The sequence below is a fragment of the Protomyctophum parallelum genome, assembly GCF_964188405.1.
Source record: "Protomyctophum parallelum genome assembly, chromosome: 2".
NCBI classification, from domain to species: domain Eukaryota; kingdom Metazoa; phylum Chordata; class Actinopteri; order Myctophiformes; family Myctophidae; genus Protomyctophum; species Protomyctophum parallelum.
Window position 1 is genome coordinate 23,878,704 of NC_139699.1, and position 12,046 is coordinate 23,890,749.

At 42.2% G+C, this 12,046-nt stretch overlaps 1 protein-coding gene across 9 annotated transcripts in view; it reads left to right on the plus strand.

Annotated features, from left to right (window-relative positions):
* Positions 1 to 12,046, plus strand: part of madd (MAP-kinase activating death domain) — an 82,276-nt gene that overhangs the window by 4,051 nt on the left and 66,179 nt on the right. For all 9 annotated transcript variants that reach the window (XM_083759598.1, XM_083759602.1, XM_083759599.1 and 6 more), the window contains exons 2-3: positions 2,983 to 3,187; positions 7,489 to 8,157. In XM_083759598.1, the coding sequence (XP_083615724.1) occupies positions 3,129 to 3,187; positions 7,489 to 8,157 (728 nt within the window). In that variant the 5' untranslated portion in view covers positions 2,983 to 3,128. The remainder of the gene's footprint in view (positions 1 to 2,982; positions 3,188 to 7,488; positions 8,158 to 12,046) is intronic.

The following is a 12,046-nucleotide window of genomic DNA, read 5'->3' on the forward strand; positions in this document are numbered from 1 at the left end:
GCCTGTGTTTGCCCTCTAGTTCTGTGTGGATTTGATTTGCCGCTTCAGAAAATGGCCTAATTGCTGCTTCCAGGAAGCTTTGATGTTGTCAGAGTTGTCTCTGAATTTCTGGTCGGTGGATCTCATGGTTTTGCACGTTAAGTGGTCTCCAGACCAGAGCTGTGTATATAACAGACTTAAGATAAAGGAAAAGGAAGGCATCATTCTGTGTAGCTCTCCAAAACAAGGTTTAACACAACAGTGCAACACTGCCACATTTATTTCGCCACCTTTTCTCCCCTTGCCAGGCTTTTTTAGTTCATGTTACCCTTCACTGTGTTCATGGAAAAAATATCCATTTGGACATGCCGTTCCCGAGTTGTTGTTTGACGCCTTGCTAAAAATACAGCGGGGAGAAACACCTGAGATAAAGCCATTTCCGTGAAAATAATAGATGGGGAAAATAATAGGGATGCACCGAAATGGAAATTCATGGCCGAAACCGAATATAGGAAACAGTTGGCCGAAAACCGAATATCCGAATATGATTATAATAATATGATTTATTTTAATTTGGTCTTATTATTTATTTTAGGAGGTATTAAAAAAAGTCTTTAAATTGTCACTTTAAAAATGTGCAGTCCAGATACTATACAGTAGACACACACATACTGTATGTTGGACTGAGTGAGAAAACAGTGTTGCACATTAAGGTAATCATCTGGGGACCCAGATGGGGGTCCTGGCCCACAGGTTGAGAACCACTGGGCTAAACCATCAATGCAAATTATTGTCTTACACCATTCAGAAAACAAGCACACACAGTGTATTTGTGAAGTTATTGATTCCAGCCACATGCTCCACTAAGTGAGACAATACACACACAAAAAGGATGCCTTGATTAGTCCCATAGGGGACATTCAGGTCAGTATTCAGGGGTTAGTCTAGGGACATGTACACAAATACTGGGCGTGCTGGTGGTAAAAAGCTGTGGCCATGCACTACCCATGCAGCTACGGCCGCCCACATTTTACACAATACTTAATTGTTTGCCTATTGATTTTTTAAATTAAGATAGAGCCTCTATGTAAAAGTCTTATTACTCCTATACAGAATAATGATGGGCTTGAGAAGCTATCCTGAAAACAAGAAATAATTTTGAATCAAATGGCCTCATACTACTGTAATTAATTATGTGAAGGTGGGTGTATGCCATAAGATGTACTTACATTGTTATGGCCTGGTATTTATTAAATAATCAGTGGTATTTATTAAATGATCAGTACAATTTACAATTTAGGCATTTAGCAGACGCTCTTAATCCAGAGCGATTTACATTTAAGCAAGAACAAAAGCATGGGAATACATCACATAAAAGCATTTATCATGAAACATGCGTAAGCTAAGAAAGTAACAGTGGAATATCTATATAATTAAACTATACATATACTATACATATAAACTATACATATTTACTACTATGCTATACATATGTACTATGGCGTGCTATGACTATATACAATACAATTATAGTGCTGTCTACATAACATGCTATAAGTCTGTGTCAAATGCTATCTAAGCCAACAGAAATGCTATCTAAGGGGTTAGGGTAAGTGCTATGGGCCATGATCGAGTCTGAAAAGGTGGGTTTTCAGGCTACGGCGGAAGATTGGGAGTGATGCTGCAGTTCTGACTGCAATGGGAAGTGCATTCCACAGTTTTGGAGCCTGTTTTGCCGCCGGCATTAATTAATCTATCTATCGTGCATTGCCAAGGTTTTATCGCGCACAACCCTTATTTTGAAGAGCCAAATATCCGTAACCGGATGTTACAATGACAAAATTATGTGTGATGTCTTGACCGGTTGTTGTTCTCTCTGTCGGTGGTGGAAAAACCTGACCGTGAGTATCGCAGCGCTTGCTGTCGGCCGTTGAAAAACCTTTGTTTCACCAGAAACTACATTCATTGCGCCGATTTGGAGATACAGGCCATTGAAAGCAGCACATATAGTGGTTGCACGCGCATCTTCAAAATGGCCGCGGACACTGTCCTGCTGTCCATGCTAATGAGCGGCAGCTAACGATTCGATCGGATCAAAACATGGATCAAAGAATATAAACCCTGGAAAACGTAGGCTACGGTTCTGGCAGGCTAAAATATTAATTTAATCATAGCCGGTTACTACGGTTCTGGCGGGCTGCGTCTTTAAAACTCCTTCAGCGCCACCTGGTGGTCACCAGTTTAGGCTCTGAGTGCCCATTATAAAGAAAGAAATAATTTGTAATTCTATTATGCATGTAATGTGCATGTACCCCATTTTAGAGGAATTTTCAAAATATGGATGAAAATAAATAAAAATATATTTTTTAAGATTTGTTTTTGAAAATCAAGACGTCACAATACACAACTCATAACCAAATAGCCTAATAGGCATAGGCATACTGTATTATACAGGGAACCGCCACAACCATGCTTAGAAAAGAGTGTGTGGGGTGATCCAGTAGCTGGTTTCTGGTTAGGGTGCATAGCATATCACATGGGCTCAAATTCCTCACAGTCAGTCCCTGTTTAGATTTCTGGCCGGCCAGACCATTTTCTGTATGTCACTCGTTTTGCTCTCTCTGTGTTTCCTGTCTCTCTCGCTTAATTAAGTCTAAAAAAGAATGTGTTTTGATGCCAGTTTTGATGCATGAGGGTTGTGCAATATATATCAACATTAAAATCGATATTGGTCATGTCTCATGTGTTGTCATACGAGACTAGGCTACTATTGTCAGAGATATTGTTGGACAAGTGTTGCCTTGTCAGATTTTTTTCAAGCCTTAGTTAAAAAATGTCAAAAATAGATGTACACGTGCTCTGTGCTTGTAGATCTTATTCTTCTGTTCTAAATCCTAAGAGTTAACAAAAAATGTTTTTATGTTGCTAGCTGAATTCCCTGTTTTAATGGTGTGTGTGTGTGTGTGTGTGTGTGTGTGTGTGTGTGTGTGTGTGTGTATTCAGGTACCTGCCACGATGATTGACACAGGCCGGCATTTGTCGTGCACACCTACCCTTACCCTGTTGTCGTGATTGACCCAGTGAGGGACGCATGTACTGTATGTCCTAGATGCCCGTCGTGACATCAACACATACAGCATCGATCCAAGATGGAGAAAAAGAAACCGTGCCCTCGTCTTCTGGACTACCTTGTGGTAGTAGGAGCCAGGTAAGAGCTTCGGTTGGCCCTGGGCCATGGTGGGCTGACATTTAGCTTATTCTGAATCCGTGTTGATTTCATTGACTTAAGGTCGCATTCTCACCTCTACTTCGGTAATACAATACAATACAACTTTATTTGTATAGCACCTTTCATGACATGAAATGCAGCTCAAAGTGCTTTACAGAACAATGGAGAATAAAAGAAAAGCAAGGCAACGACATTAAAAAACAAGCACTAATGCAGTACAGTGAGGACATGAAAAAAATAAATATATATATCAATTAAAGGCAATGTTGTAGAAGTGGGTCTTGAGCTGAGCTTTAAAAATGTCTACAGAGGCTGCCTGACAAAGGTACAGTGGGAGCTTTTTCCATGCCGACGGCCCGTAGAAGCAAAAAGCTGCTTCCCCGTATTTTTAGTTGCCATTTCTTTGGGCAAAGCGAGCAGGCCGGCGGTGGAAGACCTTAGGGGGCGGTTTGGGACATATTTAGGCAGGCAGTCATGTAGGTAGGAAGGTGCGAGACCATTGAGAGCTTTATAGACAAGTAAAATAATTTTTAAATCAATCCTAAAAACAACCGGAAGCCAGTGCAGTGATGCCAAAACGTAATATGTTCTCTCATCTTAGTTCTAGTTAAAACTCTGGCTGCTGCATTTTGGACAAGTTGTAATCTGTCAGTTGTTTTCTTAGGCAGTCCTGAAAAAAGTGCATTTCAGTAATCAAGCCGAGAAAAAACAAAGGCGTGGATTAGCGTTTTTGCATCGTCCAAGGACAAATAGGCTCTGATTCGTGCAATATTTCTAAGGTGAAAAAAGCAATCTTGGTGACATGATTAATGTGTGAATTAAAGTTCAATTCACAATCAATAATAACCCCCAGGTTCTTTACTGTACTGTTAGTTTCTACAGTTAGGTTGCCAAGTCTGCTTATTATTGATTCTTTCTGCTCACTAGAACCGATTATGAGAACTTCTGTCTTATCCTCATTTAGCTTGAGAAAGTTCTCACTCATCCAACATTTGATGCTAGACAGGCAGGTCAACAGCGGGTCTAAAGCACAGGGATCATCTGGAGCCACAGAAAGATATAGTTGGGTATCATCAGCATAGAAATGAAAATTGACTCCGTGATTGGTAATGAGTTCGCCCAATGGCAGTATGTACAAGGAGAAAAGCAGAGGGCCAAGAATCGAGCCCTGTGGAATACCAGAACTGATGTCATGTTTGTCTGAGTCAAACTCGGCTAGATTGACAAAGTAACTTCTGTTTGATAGGTAGGAGGAAAACCAGGACAGGGCCGTACCAGACAGGCCTATCCGGCCTATCAGGCCAGCCGTTAGATCTAGAAGTAAGAGAACTGATACATGTTTCTTGTCAGCAGACACCCTAAGATCATTCATTACTTTTACAAGTGCTGTTTCTGTGCTGTGACCTTTCCTAAAGCCAGATTGGAATTTATTGTGGACATTATTGTTCTGTAGAAACGCATCCAATTGATGGAAGATGCATTTTTCTAAAACCTTGCCCAGAAAGGGTAGATTTGAAATGGGTCGATAGTTACCCAAAACAGCGGGATCAAGATTGTGTTTCTTGAGTAGGGGCCTAACTACAGCAGTCTTCAGTGAGTCTGGGAAGACGCCTGATTGTAGAGAGCTGTTTACAATTTTTAGGATATCTCCAATCACACTGTCTAAGACCTCTTTGAGAAAGGTGGTGGGAATTGTATCCAATGAACAGGAGGATGATGTCATCTGTGATATGGTTTTGGTGGTTCTCCATCTCCATCTTCTCCGTCTTCATCCGCCACATTGACATTGTTTGCTTCATTTATTTTATTTGATGCGGATTGCATTCACACTTGAATTCACAGTGAATCGAAGTCAGGAGCGTTTGGAAGCGAAGCGAAACCCCTGTTTTTTGGCGAACTAAAATGCGATTGTTTGATCCGCACCAGGATTCGAATGAGCCTTCACACCTGCCAAACGAAGCGCACCTTCCGACAATACGCAGCAGGATTAGTTTTAATCGCAGTAAAGCATTCTGGTGTGAAGACGACGTAAAACTATGATTTAAATGAACACTGCAGATTTTACAGTCTAGATTGGGAAGGGGAAAAAATATATCAAATGGTGGTCTGTAGCCTGATGCATACCATATTTGGGGTCCTCTAAAATGTTTGCTTATTTTCTTGACCAAAATGTAATTTCGACAGCAAAATTTTACCTAGTATCCTGCAGTTTCAATGTACAGCCAGGTTATAATATATATTTTAGAGTATATTGTTTAGGCTGATGATAGGGTCTCAGTTTGCCTGGCTGTGATCCTAGATTAATGAGGCACTACACTATCCCTCTGCATCGATGTATGTGCTTACCCTGTAACCCTGCTTGTAATTGGTTGAGAATCTCTGGTAGTAGTGGTTTGAAGCTGTGACTGATTTGTATCGGTAAAGGAAGTGTCCTTCAGGTACCTTTAATCAGCACAGGTAAATCACCATCATGTATCAGTGTCACTTCCATGTTAGCATAGGACTATGCAACTTTTTATTTTATTTTATTTGATGCTGCCACAATATTTTGTGTATGGTGCTCGCAACATTTATATATGTACATGTTATTTCTTTGATATGTTCCGTATGGGTGTGTCACATATACTGTCATTTTGTTTGATTTACTATATACCCTGAGTCTTGAATAAACAAAACAGTGGGAAAAAAAAATGAAAAAATGTTTCGGTCCAAGCCTCCCTCATCATGATGATAATCATTATGATTATTATCTGAAGGATTATGCACCTGAAGGACACTTCCGTGAGAGCTGAAATTCTAGCCGTGACATGCACCCGGTAACATTCATTCTATTTTGATGTGTAACCTGCCCAGACCACATATTTGTGGCCATTAAGTAAACCCACATGTGCTGCTGGGGATTATGTGCTTTATTGCCCAAGGGTAGTAATGTAATGGTAGTTGTTGTAGAGATTATGTCTTGTTAGCAAACATGTCTTGACGTATGCAGAGAAATGTGTGGCCGGCCACTCCTACCGGCTTTCCCTGGCCCTTAAAAAGTCGTCAATAATCTGAATTCCGGGCCTTATTACGGCTTAAAAGGTATATATTTTTAGGGGGAAAGCATTTATTGATTACGCTAACGAAACACCAACATGATGGAACCAATAACCACTAGTAAGCTCAACCTAAATTGCCCAAATTTATTTACTTTGCGAAAAGATTCTGGACTGAAAAGAAAAGAAAAACATGGAAACGATTATCAAAACAATTGCGATCATCTCAAATAATTACGATTAGGCGATGATGTACTAACCGTGATAGGCCTACCTACTGTATGTCCCCATTGTAACTGTGACAGGCCTATATCTACCTATGTCCCCATTGTAACCGTGACAGGCCTATATCTACCTATGTCCCCATTGTAACTGTGACAGGCCTATATCTACCTATGTCCCCATTGTAACTGTGACAGGCCTATATCTACCTATGTCCCCATTGTAACTGTGACAGGCCTATATCTACCTATGTCCCCATTGTAACCATGACAGGCCTATATCTACCTATGTCCCCATTGTAACCGTGACAGGCCTATATCTACCTATGTCCCCATTGTAACTGTGACAGGCCTATATCTACCTATGTCCCCATTGTAACCGTGACAGGCCTATATCTACCTATGTCCCCATTGTAAACATGACAGGCCTATATCTACCTATGTCCCCATTGTAAACATGACAGGCCTATATCTACCTATGTCCCCATTGTAACCATGACAGGCCTATATCTACCTATGTCCCCATTGTAACCGTGACAGGCCTATATCTATACCTATGTCCCCATTGTAACCATGACAGGCCTATATCTACCTATGTTCCCATTGAAACCGTGACAGGCCTATATCTACCTATGTCCCCATTGTAACCGTGACAGGCCTATATCTATCTATGTCACCATTGTAAATGACAGGCCTATATCTACCTATGTTCCCATTGAAACCGTGACAGGCCTATATCTACCTATGTCACCATTGTAAATGACAGGCCTATATCTACCTATGTTCCCATTGAAACCGTGACAGGCCTATATCTACCTATGTTCCCATTGTAACCATGACAGGCCTATATCTATACCTATGTTCCCATTGTAACCGTGACAGGCCTATATCTACCTATGTCCCCATTGTAACCATGACAGGCCTATATCTATACCTATGTTCCCATTGTAACCGTGACAGGCCTATATCTACCTATGTCCCCATTGTAACCGTGACAGGCCTATATCTATACCTATGTTCCCAGGCAACCCAGCAGTGACACCGTGGCCCAGACTCCCCAGCTGCTGCGCCGCTACCCTCTGGAGGACCACCAGGACTTCCCCCTCCCCCCGGACGTGGTGTTCTTCTGCCAGCCAGAGGGCTGCCTCAGCGTCCGCCAGCGGAGGGTCAGCCTCCGCGACGACGCTTCCTTCGTGTTCACACTGACCGACAAGGACTCGGGCATCACCCGCTATGGCATCTGCGTCAACTTCTACCGCTCCTTCCAGCGCGGCGGCAGCGGGCACCACCGCAGTCGGGATAAGAACGCCTCCGGTGACACGGCCACCGCGCAGGCCGCGGAAACTGCCAGCGAGGGGTCGTCGGACGGCGGTTTGCCCGCTTCGGCCTTGGCCCCACCCGCGGGTGGAGCCGACCCCGCGGCAGCAGCACAACCGCCCGCCTCGGGAACGGAGACCGGAGGAGGAGGGCCGCAGAGTGGCGAGATGGGCGCTGGCAGGTCTCCGCATCACAAACGGAACGCCGCCAAGCTGGCGAATAGGAACCGCAACAGCACGTTGACGTCGCTGTGCTTCCTCAGCCACTACCCGTTCTTCTCCACCTTCAGGGAGTGTCTGTACATCCTCAAACGGCTGGTGGACGCCTGCAGTCAGAGGCTGGTCCAGCGGGCGGGGCTCCCCCGTGCCGCCCAGAGGTAAGGACCCGTGTTTCATCTTCAATATATTATCTGTTCCAGCGGTTGTGAAAAGGGTGTGCCTGCCGAGGCACACTGACTGGTCTGTTGTGAGAAAGGTCCAGCTGTGCTCTGTGCTGTGAGACAGGTCCAGCTGTGCTCTGTGCTGTGAGACAGGTCCAGCTGTGCTCTGTGCTGTGAGACAGGTCCAGCTGTGCTCTGTGCTGTGAGACAGGTCCATCTGTGCTGTGAGACAGGTCCAGCTGTGCTCTGTGCTGTGAGACAGGTCCAGCTGTGCTCTGTGCTGTGAGACAGGTCCGGGTGTGCTCTGTGCTGTGAGACAGGTCTGGGTGTGCTGTGAGACACGTTAGAGATGCACCGATATGCTCTGATATGATTTAATTCACATATCAGAGATTGGCTATCATGTCACCGATCCACGTTCTGATCCAGGACGGAAAAAGTCTTTAGTGTTTACATCGTCAGGTCTTGTGAGATTAGTTTTTAACTCAAAGATTTTAGTTAAAAACTTTCGCTCCGAAAGAATATATATTCAAAGATTTGCGCCACATTTTCATGATTTTTTTTAATTAATACCTAAAGTATAACATAATGCTTAAAACACCAAATGGGTTAATAGACAATGTAGCATTATCTTTGTTAGTGTACGTCAAGACCTGCCTCCTGGACTCATCACTTTTATGAATGATAATGTATAAGACGCAGCACGTGCTGCTAACAACATCAATGGAAATGGCTGAATGGTCACTGAGTGGCCTTTGTAAGGCAGCAGTCTAATATTATACCAGCCACATTTCAATAATGGAAGATTGCTTTTATGTTGACATTGCATTCCACAAATATTGAGCAGGTGGATAATAGGAAATGTTGCTACAGCTGGTTGGAATCTGTGGAAATGCTTGAATGTTTTACAACGCCAAGAAAGTGGAGTCCAGTCCAATAATAATGATATAAAATGTGATGAATCATATATTATTATATTAACTAAATGAATGAATCATAGTCGTATCATTGCTGTCGGGGACAAACCTTGTATGTCCAAAACCGTTACTTTTCAGGAAATGGGGAAAATAACCTGTGTTAGTTATTTAGTCACACGCTTTTCATTTGTTGAATATTTTATTATATTTTGTCCAAAACAGTTACTTTTCAGGATTCAAATTCAAAAATAGCAAAAGAAGCAGATCTACAAGCTTAGCGCCGCATTTCGAGCTAGCAGATCTGCTACTTTTGATACTTTTGTGTGACACTGTAGTACGATCAAGTATTGCGTTAATTTATGAAAAAACATCCCTGTTTTTTAGGCATGCCATTCCAGCCAAAAATAGATGATCTACAAGCTCACAAGGCTTCACATTGCAGTGTTGTGAGTTTGTAGATCAGCTATTTTGGCAAAAAAAAAAAAAAAACTATCACTGCTAAGCGTCTTGCCGCCTGCTGCTGTCATTATTGCCCCTTTAACCAGAGTCGACGCGGAGTGGCTCCCTGCAGAGCCTGCTGTTTGGTGTTCATAAAACCACTTCAATATCCTTCCCAGTGCTGATAATGATCTAGGACTGACCGTGTGCTTGACATTATACCGCCGTCCTTTTCTCCCAAAAGCACCCCCCCCTGCTTTGTTTCATTTGCGAGGATGCCGATTGGACAGTGTTCATTTCAGTGAGGTATACTATGCAATTCATTCAACTGGGCTGAGACTGGCTTGAGCACTCTAAATTCAGGCTCATTGCCCTAAATAATGACTGCTGTTCTTGTTTTTGGTGATGTTATATATTGTGTTTTAATGCATTGTCAGAGTTCTGGTCGATGTCAGAAGTATAGCTGCAAATAGCTAATTAGTGGTTCAACACATGGCATTTTATGTAGACATAGTACTCTATAATGTATACTCATAGTTTCATTGTACAGATGATCTACTGTATTATATTAGGTTCTTAGCTTGCTTATAATTGAGTTACATTCTAAAATGAAAGTTAAATATTTCCAAAAGCATAAAACACATTGTACTGTATGTGAAAAATTTCGTCTCTGTTGGGTGGAAACCTAACCTTGTATGTCCAAAACTGTTTACTTCTCAGGATTCAAATTCAAAAAGGCAAAAGTTGAAGATCTACAAGCTCAAAATGTGTCTCTTCACGCTACGTTTCGAGCTTGTGGATCTGATGCTTTTGTGCGATGCTGTAGTATGATCAAGTATAGGGCATTAATTTACAGGGAGAAAATTATGCCGTAAAACTAATTGTGAGGAATGACGGGCGGCGGTGGCTCAGGGGTAGAGTGCCTGGATGGTAACCGTAAGGTTGCCAGTTCGAACCCGGGCTCCCCCAGAGTTACTGTCGAAGTGTCCTTGAGCAAGACACTGAACCCCTAATTGCTCCCGATGTGCTAGTTGGTGCCTTGCATGGTTTCCGCTGCCATCGGTGTATGAATGTGTGTGTGAATGGGTGAACGTAATGCACAATCTCTGTAAAGCGCCTTGGATAAAGGCGCTATATAAATGCACCATTTACCATTTAATGACGATGACACAGACGGAGTGAAATCCTCGACAAACACGCTGGACGCAGCAGAGCTGTCTGTGAATAAATAATAAAAGCCGATGTGCGACATTCATTCTTGTGTGCAAGGAGGACAGTCACTGCAGCATGTGATCGCTGTGTCATCCACACTGATGAGGCTGACAGAATCGCTCTACTTCCAATGCAACCGCTGCGTTTCAAAGTGAAGGGTGATGGTGTCCTGTGGCTCATCCACGTTATTATAAACTGACTGCTGTGCCACTGACATTTGTCCCACATTTGCGTGTGTGTGTGTGTGTTCATGGGGTTTGTGTAAAAACAAAATATACAGTATATAATAATAACTAAAATATATATATATATATATATATTTCCCCCCCAACCATTTCTGTCTGTCTGTCTGTCTGTCTGTCTGTCTGTCTGTCTGTCTGTCTGTCTGTCTGTCTGTCTGTCTGTCTGTCTGTCTGTCTGTCACTACCAGCTAGAGGGGGTTCTCCAAACATTACCTAGTTCTCCTGTCCTTCCCCATAATTACACAAATTAAAAGCTTAAAGGGACAAACACTAATAGACTTAACAGATCTAGGTTACATACAGTACAACACTACTAGTAACGGCTGCTACCCTGGGTAAATAATAAAGACAAAAAAGGGGAGTAAAAAGCTGACTGGTTGATGGGTGGTGGAATGAGAGATGGCCTGGGGTTGATGGAGACTGATACATAATACAACCCAAGTAGCAAGTACCACATGTTACCCCATTTAGGCCTGACCTCAACATTTAAAAACAAATCTTCTAAATCCTCCAGTTTTCTGAAATAAATATTTTCAATTTTTTTTTCAATAGCTAAATTATAACATAATGTTTAAAACACCAAAAGGAACCGCCCAGAATCGGTATTAGCTATTGTCTCAAAAATGTAAAAAAGATATAAATAAAGAAGTTGAGAAATGCAGTATTATAGTACTAGGGGATTAAAATACAGTAAGTGTGTGCATAATATCTGCAGAAAAGTTTAACCAGTATAGCCTAGTGCTGTCATGTAATAAAATGTCATCTGACTATGTTTCTCCATTGAGAGAGAAAAAAAATCACTTTCAAGTAACGATGTGCTAATTATTCAACGTTGTATTGGTAGGTCTGGGCAGTCAGCCATTCATACTATGACCTTTTTTTCATGTAAAGTGCACTTGCTTTCTCAACAGGCATCTATTTATAGCTTCGAGTATGTGTGCTGCTTTGCACTCTCTACAGGGGACTGGAGGGAAGGATAATGCAGCCTTAACTCCCTATTGGCACAATATCATATACTGTTATTACTATATATATTCTCCATCTGTCTGTTCTAATATTATCCTACAATTTATGGAT